At 26.8% G+C, this 18,995-nt stretch overlaps 2 protein-coding genes across 3 annotated transcripts in view; one reads left to right on the forward strand and one right to left on the reverse strand.

Annotated features, from left to right (window-relative positions):
• Fstl5 (follistatin-like 5) overlaps positions 1 to 18,995 on the reverse strand; it is a 326,084-nt gene that overhangs the window by 243,425 nt on the left and 63,664 nt on the right. The gene's annotated exons all lie outside the window — the stretch shown is intronic.
• Positions 1 to 18,995, forward strand: part of LOC105363737 (acyl-CoA Delta(11) desaturase) — a 33,326-nt gene that overhangs the window by 10,297 nt on the left and 4,034 nt on the right. For both annotated transcript variants that reach the window (XM_011501499.1, XM_011501498.1), the window contains exons 2-3: positions 5,120 to 5,336; positions 12,271 to 12,401. In XM_011501499.1, the coding sequence (XP_011499801.1) occupies positions 5,126 to 5,336; positions 12,271 to 12,401 (342 nt within the window). In that variant the 5' untranslated portion in view covers positions 5,120 to 5,125. The remainder of the gene's footprint in view (positions 1 to 5,119; positions 5,337 to 12,270; positions 12,402 to 18,995) is intronic.

Consider the following 18,995-nt stretch of genomic DNA (forward strand, 5'->3'; position numbering starts at 1 on the left):
TCAATGTGATTTAACTATTTTACTATCGCTATTTTTCATTTTGTCACTTACATGAATATTATCAGTTGATATTTCATTTAAAAAATTTTATTCGTTTGAAAATTATTAATTGCCAAAAATTAAAATTTTTACAACGTTTTAATACTTAAAAATCTTTATTCTATAGTTTGATACAATTATTTCATCAGATATATAAATCTATCATTATAAGCTGTGAATCGCGATAGTCTCATTAATTAGAATTATATAAACTTATATGAAAAATTAATGTATAAAAATATTTTATATTTTCATATAAATATACTTCTTTTATTTTATCATTAAGATTAGAAATTAATTTTTCTACGACAGCCACACTCTACCTTTGACATTTAAATTTGTGAAGTTGCTATTATTTAATACCGTGTCCTTGTTTATTATCTTTTTGTACATACACTCTTATAAATATATATATATATATATATATGTCTGGGATTAAATGTTGTGTCAATACCAGATTAAAGTGGGAATTATATTGAAAATATTAACTTTATTTCTTATAAATGACATGTAAATTCATATATAAAACAAGTCTACTGTGACAAGCGAACCAATTCAAATTAATTTGCCTTTAACTTTTCAAATGGCAGTTATATCTTTCAATAATGTGCTATGTATCTGCTATTGGATTTATAATAAAATTATACATTCCAAGTACTGCTAACGATCAGAATCAATAAAAATGTCAGTCGTAATCGGGAAATGAAATTAAAATTAACTAAGCACGATGGTGAATATTTCCATTAAGTCATCAAATTTTAGATACGATTTTTCCTGTCGAATTATCTGTCGAAGTCGCGACTGCGCGATGACGTCAAATTTAATCCACTAAATTAATGGTAGTGGTAACCTTTGCGCTCGGCCTTAAAAGTAGATCGTCGGCACTTTCATTAGAGACGCCATCGCGAACTTTTAATCGTCGCTAACTCGATACATGTACGAGTAGCAGTAGTAAAATGACGATAAAAAAGTCATTAAAATATTGCTTATTATTTAGTATATTACGAAAGCCGGATACTTTAAAAAAATAAAAATTACCTTGCTGATATATTTTCGGATAACTATAAATCATTTGAAAAGTGGATCAGTTAAAGCTACTCTTCATGACTGCCAGTGATTTATTATTGTAGCAATAAAAGTAAGATTTATTATTATTCATATAAATCTAATTTTGTGATTTAAAGAAATTCATGGAATTTAACATACAACCGTTTATTAAAAGCATCAAGATTTATATTCGTGCGTACACAATATTTTTCGTTAAAAATTTCACTAATTGTTTAAATAGTGAAGTATAATTTTTCGGCAGGCAGATTTGTTGATATTAGACGAAACGAAATATTCTTTTATTACTTTTCTTTATCTAGAAATAATCCACGATAATATAATAAAACTGAATATTAGAATAAATGCCTCATGTTACATGGAATGTATACGTGTATATACAATAGTTTTCATATAAACCATAATTTTTATGATTATATATATCGAATATCCCATGAATTCTGTTCACGGAAAATAAAGAGCATAGCGTATTTAAGTCGCGTTGACATAAAAAAATTCATACTCATAGACGATAGATGATAATAATGGATTTTATCCACCAATTAACTTCCAATAAGAATAAAATTATTCCTATTGCATAGAACTGATGGTATGCAATAAAGTTCATTCAAATTTTTGCTCTTTGCTTTATTACAATACACTTTCTCCACTCATCTATCAACATATCGTGATTTTTAATAGAATACTACTTTTCTCTCAGCGAGCACCGTTGTGACCCTTTACTCTAATGCATTGCTCAACCTACTTTAGCGACTAGATAATTCATACACGAAATGCGCTGGTTTCGAGTAGTATTTTGATGTTGCGATTATTAGGATGACTAATAAGGTTCTTAAAGAAAATAATAATAATACTTCTTTGAACTTCCTTTTCATTACTTTCACTACAAATGAAAGCTACGACTTTGTATATTATTCAGCTATTTTGAATGATGATTTTCAAGTCTTACTTGCTTTAGTTTCCCTTCTACAAGAATTACTTCATCGAATAATTATTTTCTTTATATTTCAGTTTAAAAAATGCTTATAACGATGAAATTTAATTGTTTATATTATCATTAAACACCATTTCTATTATTTGGCACAATGTCAATTGTCATGTAAAAAAGAAAGAATGGAATGAAAGAACAATGGTTCTGATAGCTGATAAACGAGATATAAATCTGAGCTGCATTTAAGGCAGTTTAGTTTTTTACACTGTATAACACTACACGCGCGCGCACACGCACACGCACACGCACACAAAGCATTCAAGCATATATACATACGTGTGAGCACGTATACGAATATTCACATAGATGAAGATGTAGTGGAATCTCCGTCTACTTTTATAATCGCAAGTGCACATTATCGATCGGCGAGAAAGACGGAGAAAAATTGTAAGCTTTAAAACTTGGAGAGTAGGATCATAAATCGCGAAATGGCCGTCGATTGTTTCGCATAGGGGATTATGCACCTGTGTTGATAGCTTTGGCGAAGGGATATTTCTCCTCCTTTCGTTTGTTTGCTTCATCCATATATCCGTTGCCTTAGTCGCGCTACATTTTTCCTCGTTTCAACGATGATACTCTGCGACTTCCAACGTCACTTTTATTTATTTATTTATTTATTTATTATTATCACGAAATAATGTGCATATTTTTCACTTTATCAATGGATAAACCCGAAAATATATGTATTCGTACTTTTTTATATTGATAAAATATTTTACCCGCTGTAAAATATAAATTATTAAAATATTAAATAAAATATTCTCTTGAAAATTTCAGCTAACCTTATTCGCTATTATTTATTTTACAGTTCGACCATAATACAAGCAGACCACTAATTGTAATTTCCGAGCAAATTTTGTCTAATACGAATGAAATTTATGGCAAATTACTTATAACTAAACTATAAATTCTTTCTTCTTTAAATAGCGGCCTTATCGGGTTTATGCTTTGGTAGATAATTACGGATTATATTTCGAAATACATAACTCCATTGCTTAAAATTTGTGCAACCAATATTATTGTGAGACTTTGGTTTATTATGCTATCAAGAATATTTAAGCGGGCAGTGTTAATTATATAGAGAATGTTTAGTTTTTTTAAAAATTAAATTTCCAAAGTCGAAAATCTCTATAAATACAAATGTTTCTTTACCGTAAAGTTATATATTTATTAATTAACATAATCCGACATAATAATGATTTCAATTTTACTTTTCTTTTGATATTTTTCTCTTTCAATCACACAATTAAAATATATTATATTAAATTTAAGCTCAATAGAAGATGATTATATTAATAATAAACCTTATTACACTTACATCCAGATGTATTATTCGCGTAATATTCAAATTTATAATAATACGGATATAAATGTTTTGATTAACTTTGAATGTCATGGAAGGAGAATGAATTATAGCTAAATGACATCCGATGAAAATTACAACACACGTTGTTTAGCCACAAAGAAAGTGGATATACATTATTTTGGCCCAGATTTTTCTAATGCGCGTGTATAAATTACGGTAAAGGAAAACTTTTTAATTAATAAATAAAATTAACGCAAAGAATTATGCATAAATATTAATTTTCGATTCGTGTATTAATACTAAAATTTCTTTTGACTGCAAATTATTATAATATACTATAGTCCAACCGCTTGCCAAGCTTTTGCGGATTGCTCAGAAAATCTTAACTACGACATGTCAATGATTATGTAACTATATCATTAAGTATAAATAAATTTCTTTTATTTGCTATTAACAGGAACGGAGCAATGTTAAAAGAAAGCTGGTTTACGAAGCTATTAGCAACCAGCGCGGAATCTGACGTTATTCGTGTAAACGTATTTGCTAATGGTCGCAATTGCCGGAACACGCACACGCACAAGCATAGGAAGCCTCGAGGCGGGCGTATAAAACCGAAGGGCGGAGAAATTTTTGTCACCACGTTCGCTTAAAGTTTGGTCATGCAGGCCGCGCAAATGTTCTAAAGCCTGGCGTTAGCGTGCGGCCAAGGGACGGAGGAACATCGGCGACACTACGAGATGCCTACGAGATGCGCAAATCGCTCCTCGTGCGACGCGTCACGCGTACCTCCGCCTAACTATGCTTGTAATTAAAAGCTATATACCGGGGTAAGGGTGGCGACGCGTCCCGACGCCCGTCTGGCGTACCGGCTAGAAAACATTTCTCGCGCGCTTTGCATTTAATTGCAAAATTTATACGCGCATGGGAATCGGACAAAACTCGAACCTACGACCAATACCTATTGCATCTGCGCCATCGTCTCTGTGCGTGGGATAATACGAGAGAGAGAGAGAGAGAGAGAGAGAGAGAGAGAGAGAGAGTGAATGAGTGAGAGAGTGAGAGAGACCTATACCATTCTCTATAATGGTTGGTTGGATTATAGCGATTGAGAAGGGCTACGTCTCATCCAACTCGCTTATTGTCTTCGTTTGGTTTGAAGGATATGCGTATCGATGCTCCGAGTATCTCAACCATTTGCTCTTACATTCTTGGGCTTTAGCACGCACATAATAGATAAAAAGAATGAAATTTAACGATATTTTTAATCATACACTCCTTTCTTATGAACTTTCCGTACCAGATACTTCGTTTACGTTTATAAAGCGTAAAAAAAAAAAACAAACATATAAGCTCTGTACAAATCGCTCTGCTGGTATTATAGATGTCGTCCAATACATATTTCTCTATAAAAGAAAGACTACATTCAATTTGAGCATAAAAATATTCATTCAATATTATTACTTTAACTATCTCTATTTATAAATGATTGAAAAAACAGAGCATTAGAATCAACAATAATAAAAATATAAAATATTATATCAACTTTATCAAAGCTTACTTTTTATCTTAGTTTACCAACAATAGCAAATAAGACAAAACATTTTTTTGTTTATTTTTCTGATTATGCTAAATATTAAAGATAGTTAAGTTAAGGGAGAAAAAGTTTTTTAATCGATATTTTCACGTTTTACTGATAATTGTCTGAAAAATTATTGTAGGTAATAATGTACAGCTCGACAGTCACAGAGTATCAGGAGCCACCAAAGAAGAAAGTTGAAGAACAGGCGTCTGAGCCAAGTCCATTGCCATGCAAAGAAGAGGGAAAACAACCGTTGATATGGTTTAATATAATTGGCATTGGCATTCTTCATATTCTTGCATTACACGCTTTCTTCACTAAATATCATGAAGCCAAGTTTTGGACGTGGATATTCAGTAAGTTAATCATCCGTTATTACCCATATTTCTAGGAAATATTCTTGTCGGGCATATTAAGAAGAAAGCTATAGAAAAATAACGAACAATGCACAGATATTCAGACACAATAAAATCTACATTCAAATAACAAATTAAAAATTAAATAAAGAAATATTATAGAAAATAAGCAATATTATAGGAGATCTAAATTATATCATTTTTAATTAAAAATTTTCAAACATTAAGAGACAATGTTAAATAATGATGTTAAATAAAAAAATTTTCGTATTGATAATCGATGAATCTTTATAGCAACTAATAATCGCGATTGAAAATTTAGCAAATAAAAACATTACGGTTGAGGAAGTATTATTATTATTATTGTAAAAAAAAAAAAAAAAGAAGGAATATTATGTTGAAGAATTATCGCGAAATTAATTTTTTATTCTATACTTTCGATATTCAAAATATTTTTTCTGCACAATACATTTACAGATAACTTATTTAAAATATTTGAAATTTCACAGTTAATAATAATACATTAATGATAAGATCTAACTCGATTTGAGATGAGACACCTCCGATATTGTAATCATTTCTCAGAGTCACACTACTCGAGCGGAATTTTTTATTTTATTTTAATTGACTATTCACTTTAACAGTCTTTTGATGTTATTTTGCAAAACCAATCCAGTAAATCTGTTTTGATACTTAAATGTGGCAATTGAGTTTCTAATGATTATCGGAAATCGATTCTGAGCTGGTGGATGCCTCCTTAATTACCAAGAGAAGTACATATTCATGTCATGTTTCAACCACTGGCACGATTCCAAAATACAGCCTTGGGATCGTAAAAAAAGATAGACACACTGATAATCAAAAAATGAAACAAGAGTGGACGAAAGAAATCATTGTCGTAAATACGAAACTTATTCTAACTGCGCATAAAAATACAGCTAAAATGCATCATATTAATATTCAGAACTTTTAGAATTTTGTAAGAACTATTAATAAAATAGTAACTATAATTTTTATATTATTTATCTCTACATTAATATTGATACATATTTCAGAAATAAATTCATACAATTATATTGTGCGGCATCATATGATGGCATGCAGTATTTAATCACATCATGTAATAATGGTAAAGATGTTAAAATATTACTTATCAGGACCAAATTTTAATTAAACATCGTATAAATTTTAAACTGAAAATACTATTAACCTATTTAAAATTCACAATGAATGATTATATTAAAATTAATGTAACTATATCTCAGAATAGACGTTACATTATATCCAATTTTTTTTGTCTGCTGCACTGATGCAACAAAAATCATTTCTTTATAGAAATTTGTAATCATAATAATAAAATAATACAAAAATATAAATGATCGAGATGAATATTATGAATTTTGATGACTGTTAAAATATAATCTTTAATACCATTTTTAAATATTATCCAATTTTTATTTATAATAATTATGATATATAATTATAAATTTACTTATAAACGTAAACATATAAATATCTACATAGTGTTAGTAGATTGTCTTATGTATTAATTACATGCAAATACAAGTTCATGGTTAACTAAAAAGCAGACAGCTTGTAGATTCGATTAGTAGTAAACTTATGTAATCTTTTAGTTAATTGAAAAACTATTGTATTCTAAGCTAATGATAGTACTGTAATAATCTCGAAACTTTAACAAATAGAAAGGGATAAAGGTAAATGTTTTAATTTATATCATTTGCTTAAATTAATCGTTTAAATGGACTGAAATTTTTTTTTTAATGCAATTCTTCATGCACAGTGAATTATGACTATCAAATTTCAACTTCTAAATTTAAAATTTAAATGTTGAAAAATTGCCAAAAGGGATTTAAATGCGTCAGCTTTCAGTTAAAAAATATTTCAATTAACGAAAATTTCTTGTTTCACATCATCTGATATTATCTACACAACTAATTTATAGGACATTTTGACAAGATTGTTGAATTATCTCGGCAAACCGTACGATTCCTTCCACCTATTTCCAACATATTTCCAATAGCAATCGATAATTACAATCTATCTTATATTTTCCCTCGTTACACCGGTCACTTGGCTAATCCTCAGCCGCGCACTCGTACACAAAAAGTAATTCCCGCGCACCGACGGCTAACACCATTTTTCGGGCTACTAACGCGAATTTCCTCTCACCGCTGCCACAGGCAAAAGTTTATTTTCCCGTTTAGCCGTTTTTCCTCATGGTTACGCTCTCGCGTAATGGCGCGTAAGGCGCGGCTGCAAATTACACCGAAAGCAACGCCGGCGCTCGCGTACCTCGTATTATACGCTTTTTCTGCGAGTCGCGACGCTCGAGACTAGAAGCGATGTCTATACGACGGAAATAAAGTCGACGCGACAGTACGTGGCCAGAGCGACATAACGTTGAATTCTTTCGCTCTCGAATGCTCACTCTGCCCATGGAGTGCAATTACACTTGAATAATTGTCGTTCTATCACTGTAGAAATGAGATTATTCATTGCGCATTGTAATATATTATTGGGTGAGCTTCAATTAACTAATTAGCAAATTTTATAAAATGCGGTGAAACAAAGCAGAGCCATCGTTAAAGTTTTAAAGATAATGGAAAAAATACAATGCTAAAAGGCAGTGTCTCAAGAAACCACTTATTCGATCATTTCTACACGAGCGATAACGTTTAAATTTGAATACTGGTGATCATTAATAAAAAAATTTAATTCTAGACATAAAAGAATAAAATATTCAATACTTTACTTCAGCAATCATAATAAAACCGCGATTTCAACAAAAATAATGAAAATGACCGAAAACCGACATTTTGTGTGTGTGTGTGTGTGTGTGTGAGTGTGCGTGTGTGTATATGTAATTTAACAGGAAACTTTGGCCATTGACATTCCCCACTAGTAGAGTATCGTAGACAAAACGTACAACATTGTTCTTTTATTTTATGAACTTTTTTCAAATACATTTTGACTTGTATGACATTGCAAAGCTATTTAAATATTTTCATATTTATCTGCTTTCTATCTAAAGGAATATAAAATGTCTCAACGACCTACTGAGATATGTCATTTATTACGAAAGTATTACGAAAGTATGGAATAGAATTTTATTTATTCTAGAATTAATTTTATCTTTTATTGATTTATTGATTTTTATATTTTTGAAGAACATATTTGTAAATATATTGCAAAATCTATAGTAATTATATAGTCCCCGCTTATTGCACATATTTAATTTATGGCATTAAAAAAATTTCTTCTCCTATTTCTAATTAAACTAATCAACTACAATAACCAGTTGAAATAAATGGTACACTTACTAATGCTTTTCTTAGCTTACAATTGTTACGAAATATTGAGTTTTAAAACTAGATTACATTCATACCTCCTTGTTTTAGCTTGAATATAAATTATACTGAATTCTAATTAGATTCCAAGCAAGTGTATGCATTTTCGGTAAGGTAAACTTATTTCACAATATTATTAAACAACTAAAGAAGAAAAGTATATGATACATTATTTTTTTATTTTGCATTTAATTATAATTATATTATACAATTTATATAATTAAAATAGTATTTTATAATTATATATATATATATATATATATAGTTTTTATTATAAGAAAAAAAAAACATAATATATTTATATGTTTAATGAAACTTATCACTGATTAATCGGACTCAATTCATATGCATAAAATAAAAACTTAATAAAACTTAATAAAACATAATAAAAATGTTGTGAAATAGAAACTAGCAATTATGTTTAAAGAAATCAAAGTATTCGTTCGAATGATAAAATTGTTCGCTATATTACAACAGCATTCTCACACGAAGTCATAAAACTATATGAGTAACAAGAAGAATTATATAGTGACTCGAATAAATTATTAAATACATAAACTTAGAGATCTCAATTTCATTAGTAGAGAATTATTGTTGTCTAAATTATTTTAAAATTAAATATTCGCCTTGAGATAGTTTAAGGGCAATCAAATTATTTTCTACAATACTGACATACATTTTGTAAAATATTAAATATTTACTTAAAAAATTATATCTATTAAACAATATGCAGTTGGAATGCATTTTAAATAAAAATGTTATTACGTTTAAATTTAATAACTATGCATCCTTAAGTTAATTAAACATTAGAATAAGTCAATGCAACTGTATTCTTAATAATATATGGAAATAAATATTATTTTTGGAACTAAATTACAAAAATACCATAAAATGACAAAATATAGTAAAAGTTGTTCATATTATGGAAATGTAAAACAAATAGATTTCATAATAGAATATTACAATTATAATTATATCTCAATTTCAATATTCTTATTTTTCATCATATTACATTACTAAAATTTATAATTTTAAAACACTTACAAAAACATACCCAATTTAGCATTTTTTCAACATGAATTACCTTTTTCTGGATAAGTTGTTTGATATAGAATTTCTTTATTATATTTGAAGGTAACAATACATAAACATGATATGGTAACTTATGATATTTTATTTTAAAAAGTTACTAAATGAATCTGAATATTTAAATAATTATCTTCTTATAAATATAAAAAAAAAATTTCATATCTATATAAATGTAATTAATGTATAATTAATGTATAATGTAATTACTTTCACGTAATATTAAAATAATATATTTTATAGAAAGATTTCATTATACATATTATTAAAGATGTATACTACTTATATATAGATTTTTAATGTATATATTAATACTTTTATATACAGCAAGAAAGTCATGGTAAGAAATAGCTTATTAATAATAATTTTTTGAACTCGACTAACGCAATGATCTTGCATCATTAAATATTTAGGCATAGATTATAATAATCCTTGATGAAGATAAAGCTGAGTAATATGCGATGAAACTTACTTTTCGAGAAAAGCTCCAAATTAAATTTAGCCACATATTTGCAACTTTTTTAAACCCTTGAATTATTTGAAAAATCCCATCCTAAAAACAATCCCTTCCCCATCATCCCAAGATAAAACTCCCTGAAGTAAAAGAATAATCTTTCTCACAAAATCGAACTTGAAAAATATTTTTCAAAGATTCTCTGTGTATGGATCTTTAAAGATAGGATCACAGTTAAATCTTAAATAATTGAGGCAAATAATTGAATTGGTATGACAATAAGCAAATATTTATATGCCATAGTATTAAATATATTTCAAATAATTTTCGGAACAAAAATTAATGAAGTATTTATTTATTTATTTAGGAATTTATAATATAAACCAAAACACATTTTGTTCCATTAAAAAAGATATATTCAGTATTAAAACAATATAATATTAATAAATATGTTTCAATGTACGATAGCTTATCGGGATAAAATCTATTAAAGGCATACATAGGCATCGACACACTTCGATAAAAAACATGACGCAAGCAATCTTGATAAATAAGAATACCGAAGCACAAAAGTACTTTTGTTAAAAGAATCTGCTGATGTTAAATTCTCTCTTTCACCCTCACATGATAATAAGTATCATAAAGTGGCTGTAAGCAAGAATGAAGTTTATATAAAAATCCTCTCAATGCTTCTTTATACTACAAGATCAATTATTTATTAAAACAAGAAGGCGACTACACATTGACTCATTATGTAATTATGAAAAATTTATTATAGAATTTTAATTTATCAATCTATTGTTGTATTTTTACTATTCGATTTGAATTTCATAGTATGCAAGTATTCGTTATTTCAATGAAATGTAAAAATTCTTATAAATTAATAGCTTCTAAACATCAAAAACATCTATACTGGTAATTAATTATAATCTTTTACTATTTGATCCTTATAAACTTTTATGTAAAATTACATAATACTGTAATATTATATGAATAATGACATATTAATCTACAAAAAAAAAAATATATTACCTAGATATTTAATTAATTTGGATAGAAAAAAATCATTTTTAGCATTAAATTATGTTTTGATTGAGAAATAGTTTTTTTAAAAAATTCTTTCTGAAATATGAAAAAATTGTTCAATTAAGATAATTTTATAATTTTTTATAAAATAATATTATACTTAATTTGTTTATGTTCTCAAGTATATGTCCGTAATAATTATAAGCATTGAATGTGTAAAATCTGAAGAAATTAAAAATGTTTTCATTTATGATACTTTTAAAATTATATTAGTAATAGTATTAATGTTTTAGTTGAATTTTGTCTATAAAGTCATGATAATTTAAATAAACATTCATATTGCTTTCAAATCAATTTAACTTTTCATAAATACATTATAGCAATAATACATATATTTATATGTGTGTGTGCGCGCGCGCGCGCGCGTGTGTGTCTGTGTGTCTGTATTTAAATTATTTATCGAATTAGTTTTTTTTTTTTAATTATTTATATATTTTTGTAATAACCCTCCTCGTTCTATTTTAATGTATGTATATTTATACTAATTATTGTTTCATGAATACTAGTAAGATATGGTTATTACTGGTAATTATAAAGTTGACCAAAAAAGTATTAAATAGATTTTTAACTAATTTATTCTAATTCATTCTAAAACTTTCTACTATAAAATGTACTATTTAATAATGATATAAATTTCTTACTAGCTTTTATATAATTCATAACATAAATTTTAATATTTGTAATTAAAAATGTTTTAAAAAGCTGCTCACGCTTTTACTCGCTGGAATAATTGTCAGCATTTTACAAGAATATAAAAGCTTAAATCAATAAATTTATATACTTTCACAATAACTACATTGCAATTTCAACATATCACTATGGGCCGAGGAAATTTAATTGCAAGTACATGAAACTGAGTGAACTAAATAAAACCGAATTAAATATTTTAATAGTTTTTATGCAGCACAAAAATTTAATTACTATTTCTTTGAAACTACAGGTCCAGCTTGGGGAATATCAGCGGGAATCGGTATTACCGCTGGGGCTCATCGTTTATGGGCCCATCGAAGTTACTCTGCTAAGTTGCCTCTCAGGATATTCCTAGCTATTTTATATTGCATGGCTGGACAGGTAAAGAACGTTTCTTTTCAGAACGTCCCTTTCATTAATATTGACTGATATATTATTTGATCACATATATTCACTAAGGATGTAAAATGTAGAGGAAATATTCATAATTTGATGGTTGTGTAAATACGACATCTCAGAGCTTCTTTCATATTAAAAAAATGTTTTTTCAAATCATCAAAAACTTCTCTTCAAAACTTATTTCAAATTAAATTTTCTTAGACTGAACTTTCAATGTATTAAAATTCATTAACGTGATAATACATTTCAAAGATGTATTAACTCGTGAGTGGAAAACTATATATTATATTTAGAATTTTTAGAATTTAAACTATCATTATCATAATATAAATTAGTTATTTTTATTTTATTTCTTTATGGTCGATTGCATATGTAAAGAATTATTAATATTTTGCCGACATTTACTTTATGCTTTAAAATTATTATCTTTCAAAATTACATTATATATAAAACTATCGATTTCAGATAAATTTTTTCTTAAAAATAGTTTTATTGAGTAATTAAATATCAACTGTAATAAAATCCCTTTAATATTATGAATATTAATATTACTATATTTCTACAGTTATAATGAAGATATTTCATTAAAATAAAAATTTTCAATTTATTTTATTAATATTTAAAATTACACAAAAATAATTTCTAATATTTTTTATAATAATAAAAATTTATATAATAAATTTTATGAAACTTTTATTTGTTCGTGGATACATTGCTTATGACTCATTAAACATATAATCCTTACTTATTTTCGATCATTATAATTAACAAAAAGAAAATTGTATTTTGTTTAATGAAACCATATATGAATTTCATAAAGAATGGCGTGAACAAGATTCAGAAAAATAAGAGACACGATAAGAAGAAAAAAGTTAATGGTAATGGTATCGAAGGAATATTAAACAAAATTTGAACAAAATTATATCACAAAAACTAAAAAAAATAATCAATTAATTCTTTATGAATACCACATACATTTACGTAAATAGAAAATAGAAGCATCAAAAGACATCGATATAATTATATAAAAGATAAAAAATATTGATTAATTTAATTAACTAAAAATATAAAAACAAAACAAATATTTGCTTGTTTAAAGAGATAACAGCACAATAAATGGACGAGAAAGATTCGTGTTAAAAGTATAAAAATTTTGAACATTTTCGGAAATCGAAGGCACCTGTTCTTTATTAGATATGCAGAATATATATTTGATATGCAGTTATTCACTATTCTATGAATATTAAAATTGGAGTAATTAAAAGGAGAAAAATAATGCGAGTAATTAACTTTCAAGTTTTATTTCAAGTATTGCTTTTAATTGTAAATATATAATGATGCTATAATTCTACATTATAATTGGAATACTGAATTGTAAATACAGCATTTTAAACTATTATATTAAAGATGAACATCTATCTTTCATCAATAATAGACTAAATGGTAATAATAAACTTTTAAGATAGTAGGTCAGTTATATCCAAATATCTCATTCATAAATAATATACGGAGGAAAGCAAATAAATTGCGCAGACGCTCAGAATACCATTATATCCAAATAATTTTAGCCAATCATAACGTGAATATCATAACAATAAGAATAGGAATTTTTGAAAGCTACATTATTTCTTATTATTATCCCCAATTATATTATCATTTAAAAGAATAATTCATAACTAAGTTTCATTATCACACATTTATGAGCATATTTCTATTTACATTGATAATTTAAAACATTATATTTTATTTTATCATTCTTTACATTTGAAATTGTATATTATCAATTAATTTTATTCTATTAACATTGCAACGTTATTAGAAAGTAATATTCTTTAAAAAGAAAAAAAAAACTTAATCCGTTAAATATTGCATGTTAGTCTTAAAAAAACGAAATTAGTGCATTTAAATTTAGCATAGAAGAGCCCCGTTTATATGTTTATAAATAAAATAAGGAAGGCCGATCGATAATATTATAATAAGATTTGACGAATGAAAAACAAATGGTTGAAATAGAAAATTTAATATATCCATCTATTTACAAATATCACAGTGGGCCCACAATTAACAGAAGTAAGGCAAGTGAGCTTAAGAAACCGGAAGTGCTCCCTTAGTATTTTACCCTTTAGTCTTCTCCCTTAGTCCTCTTCCTTAGGAGTGAAAATGTTGAATTCTTGAAACTAAATACCTTCCTCTCGAACCGAAAGTGATGCTCGTCCTAGATAATCCGCGACCCACCGACCCATACTCACGAATCCTTGCGTATATCTTGCCCGCCCGCATTTCTCCAATTCTCTAGTCCAGTGAAAAGATTTTCTTTCGCGTTTCGTATTCCAGGCATTTTCATTGTTTATCTGGATGGGGAAAACGTGAGTTTGTTCAATTTGCAAGCTGCAGACTCTGTAGGTTTGTACATAAACCAAAAATTGATATTATTTCTTATGTGTCATTGATTTTATAGCCTATGTTTAGCCATTACTCTTTGCAATATTTAAGTGGCTTTGCTTAAACTATAATAATGGGATGTCATTTTAAGGATTTTGCGTGGGAAAAAAATTTGGATGTTCGTATGCATTTTAGCCTATGCTTATTGCAACAATTCTAAGATTCGTTATTAACTATTCTTAAAGTGATTGTTAATAATAGAATTGATGTAATTATGATAGATCATCAAATAGAAATTCATGTAGAAATTTATATACATTGCTTTACTTCAATTCGATTAATTTCAAATTATATAATTATCTATAGAAATTTTTAAGTTTATGAGTATTCCAGAGATAATAAACTTTTTCATTCAATTAATTCAATTAGTTTGTAACTAAAAGTAATAACATCGCATTTTGCATCGTTCGAATGCAATTTAATATCAATTGTATTTTTTGTCAAAGTCTTATTGGAGACTTTGTTTCTCGTACAAAATTTCTGTTTTGTTAATTCTTCGAAAGGAGAATAGCTAAAAAGAACTTTCTCGTAAACTTAATTCTCAGACATCTACATTCAATAATATTACAAATGCAAAAACGTAATGTTTTAAAATATACTTGTATACTTGTTTTAGGTGCAATTTATTAATGGAAAAAACAAACGAAATTAAAATTTTAATGGTTTGGAAATTTAAAATATTCCGTATTAATTTAATGCACACTTTGTTTTAATCTTCCTTCCAGTATAATCTGGTTACCTCCACATTATCAAACACGCCTAATTCACGCTATTAAGTTTTAATTAAAACTTGAAAATTGTGTATGTGAAAACTGTTTCCAATGTCAATATTTACTTCAAAATTTTCATTTTTCATAATGATTATTCATATCATTTACTATTCGTGATAAAGAATTCTAACTTTCTATAATAACTCTATGCGGTTATTCAGTAGATTTTATTTCAAAACTTCAAAACCTTGAAATATTCCTTCTTATAGTTTCGCAATAATTATTGCATAAGATTTAAGATACAATTAAATTGGTGAATATTATTAAAAAAAAATTATAATATAATGCAATCAATGAATATTTAATTTATCTATATAATCAGATCCAAGCCATGTACAAAATATTTATTTAATAAAATATTGTTTTACTTAATATTCTTTTAGCTGTGAATGATTCCATCAGTTTATCATTCTATACAATTGTATATTGAACAATTGAATGAAACTTTAGCCCTTTGAACTAATTAAATTTAATTTTATCTTTTTACACTTCAAACAAATTTATGCATTTAATTAACTGTTTCTCGATAACTTCATGAAATTTCACTAATAACTTAAAACAGAATGATTTAAATGGCATATACGTTTTATTAAATATATAACAGAAAATTATTAAAAATTCATAAAATTTAATGGCAGATTTGTGCATAAATATAAAATAATTCCTTAAGTGATAAACGATAATATAATTGAGTTATTTGACTTTTATTTGATGTACTATGATATTATTTTCAATAATCTATATTTGAATTAATAATAAAACTAAAGTTAAGGAGTATTGTTACCATCTTTTGAAAATAATTTTTTTTCATAAGGTCAAAAATTAAAGTTAAAAATAAAAATTAAATTTTTATTATTAATGTGTGCATATATGACATTATTTTTATTCAAGTACAATGAAAGAAAGGTTACGAAGGAAAAATGATTTTCTTTTTAATTTAAGCAATTTTGCAATAACCGACATATTAAATTTTTATTTACAATAATTCGATAAAATATATAAATATGAGCTAAGAAAAATTTCAAAAGGAAAGTTTATACTTATAATTTTTATGTCCAAGTAGGCCTCTTTTTGAAATTTTCAAATCAACCGGCTCATCTTAATTAGACAGTAATCAGATAAAAACAACCAAGATTTACTTCACTTTCTAAGACGTATGTTATCTACACTTTATTCTACTTTCTGAATTTTAATATGATCTTAATTAAAAAAATTTAATAATAATAAATTTTATCGAATTTTTACATAAATTCTTTTTGAAAAACAAAAAAAAAATACTTTTTGAACGAGAGATTCATATAGAAAATTCTTTTACTATAATTTTTTGTACGTGCATAGATATGCTTATGCACGCAATTATTTTTAATTATATCTACCGAAATATCTATCTAAACGCATGAAATAAATTTTAAGATAACAAAAAAAAGTATGGTCTAGCAATTGTATAAAGACCAGGCTAATACCAAATACTTAATGAGCTTGGAACAAAAACTAACCATGTTCCATCCGATTTTTATTATCCTGTTCCCCTGAATTTTCTCGTTTTCTGCTCCACAATCATTATTTGTTTCTTTTTACTGATATATATTTTTCTATCGAATAGTTTTCATGAGTTTAGTTTTTCTTTTTTATTCACGCTTTCGACAGAAAACAGCCATTGTGCTGTACAGCAGTAATGGTTTACAAAAATATAACATTTAAATGAGTTGTTTTCTAATGCTATGCGAGAAGAGATCGTAAACAGGAACATTCAGATAATTTTCACCAAAGAATGTATTTTCTCTATTTGAGTTGTACGATTACGCGATGATGCATAGATTTCTTTAAAGTTTGCTTCTAAGTTTCGAGAAATTTAATAACACGAGGAATGTATATTATAAACAAGTATTTAGAATCAAATACATTTTATCGACTGAAATTTCGTATTCGTATAAAAGTATATTATTTTCAATATAATTTACGTATACAATAAATATAATTCGATGGATATATACAGATAAAAATACAAATGTATAGATTTACCTTTATACCGTTTAATTTCTTTAATATTTAAAGGGTTTCAATCGTTTAATATTTATAATTTTTGGTGTATCAAAGATTTGAGAAATGCAACAATTGTTAATTAAAGCAAGTAGAAGTATTTATACATTGCATTATTTTACAAATTTACAAATTGTAATAAATAATTACAAACTATCGTACAATGATTGAAATCTCTTCGCTAGACTGCAAAAAGTATTTATAATCTAAATACAAAGATTTATAAATGTAAAACCTATCCCGTAACTCGTCAATTTTTATATCCAAATGGCATCGCGGAAACGGTTATGTTGGTGTCAAAACTATGCTTTTAAATTTCATAGCGAAGCTGTGTATACTTTTGTTTCCAATTACTGTCAAAGAAAGGAAAACCAATGTTGCTATTTTTGCTTGATGTTGGATAAGGGGAGAGGAATGCATCCTACTTGCACGAGCTTCTTTACGACGCAACTCTTGGTTTGAATGTCGCAGCTACAGATACGATGTCATTTATTTCTCTCAATAGCCGGAAGGAGCAATCCAATATCGCAGTATGGCTATGTTAAGTTGCTTCTACTCGCGAGAAGGACGAATTTCCTTTACATTACTTTACGACAATGACAACGATGATGCATTCAACGCAATTTCGGTGCTTCGTTGAGCGTATCTATGAAAAGTTTGAGCGCTTGAAATGTAGTAAACAAGTCCTACTTTAATAAAAGTTTGTAATTAAGAACATTATTAAACTTGCTTTATCTATATCTTATTTTTATTTTATTCTGTATACATTTTTCATGAGAAAAAACTCAATAAACAGAAATGTACAGGTATTACGCTCACTAACTATACATAATTAATAGATAAACAAATAATATTCAATCAATTATTTTAAAAATTGAAAATTTAAGAATGAAGAGTAATAAAATACATAAATTCATAAGTGGGAAACTTTTTTTTTTGAATACACCATATCAATTTAAGCATAAATATAAATACGCAAAGAAAATTGAAATATCTTAATGATTAAACAATATTTTTCAATGGGATATGTGAAAATATTTAAAAATGAGAGAATTATTTAAGCAGAGAATGAATTAAATATATATAAATATTAACTTGAATCGAAGAAATTAATTACCAATTTTCACAATTAACAATTTTCTTTTAACGAAGAGTATGCAAAATACGTTTTATAGATAAAATAAAATATACAAATATTTTATTTTGAAAAATGTGTTTCTTATTTCCAATTATTTCTTCACTCACTCTCTCTCTCTCTCTCTCTCTCTCTCTCTCTCTCTCTCTCTCTCTCTCTCCATCTCTCACTCTCTCACTCTCTCACTCT

Source organism: Ceratosolen solmsi, unplaced genomic scaffold (assembly GCF_000503995.2).
Source record: "Ceratosolen solmsi marchali unplaced genomic scaffold, CerSol_1.0 scaffold28, whole genome shotgun sequence".
Lineage (NCBI taxonomy): Eukaryota > Metazoa > Arthropoda > Insecta > Hymenoptera > Agaonidae > Ceratosolen > Ceratosolen solmsi.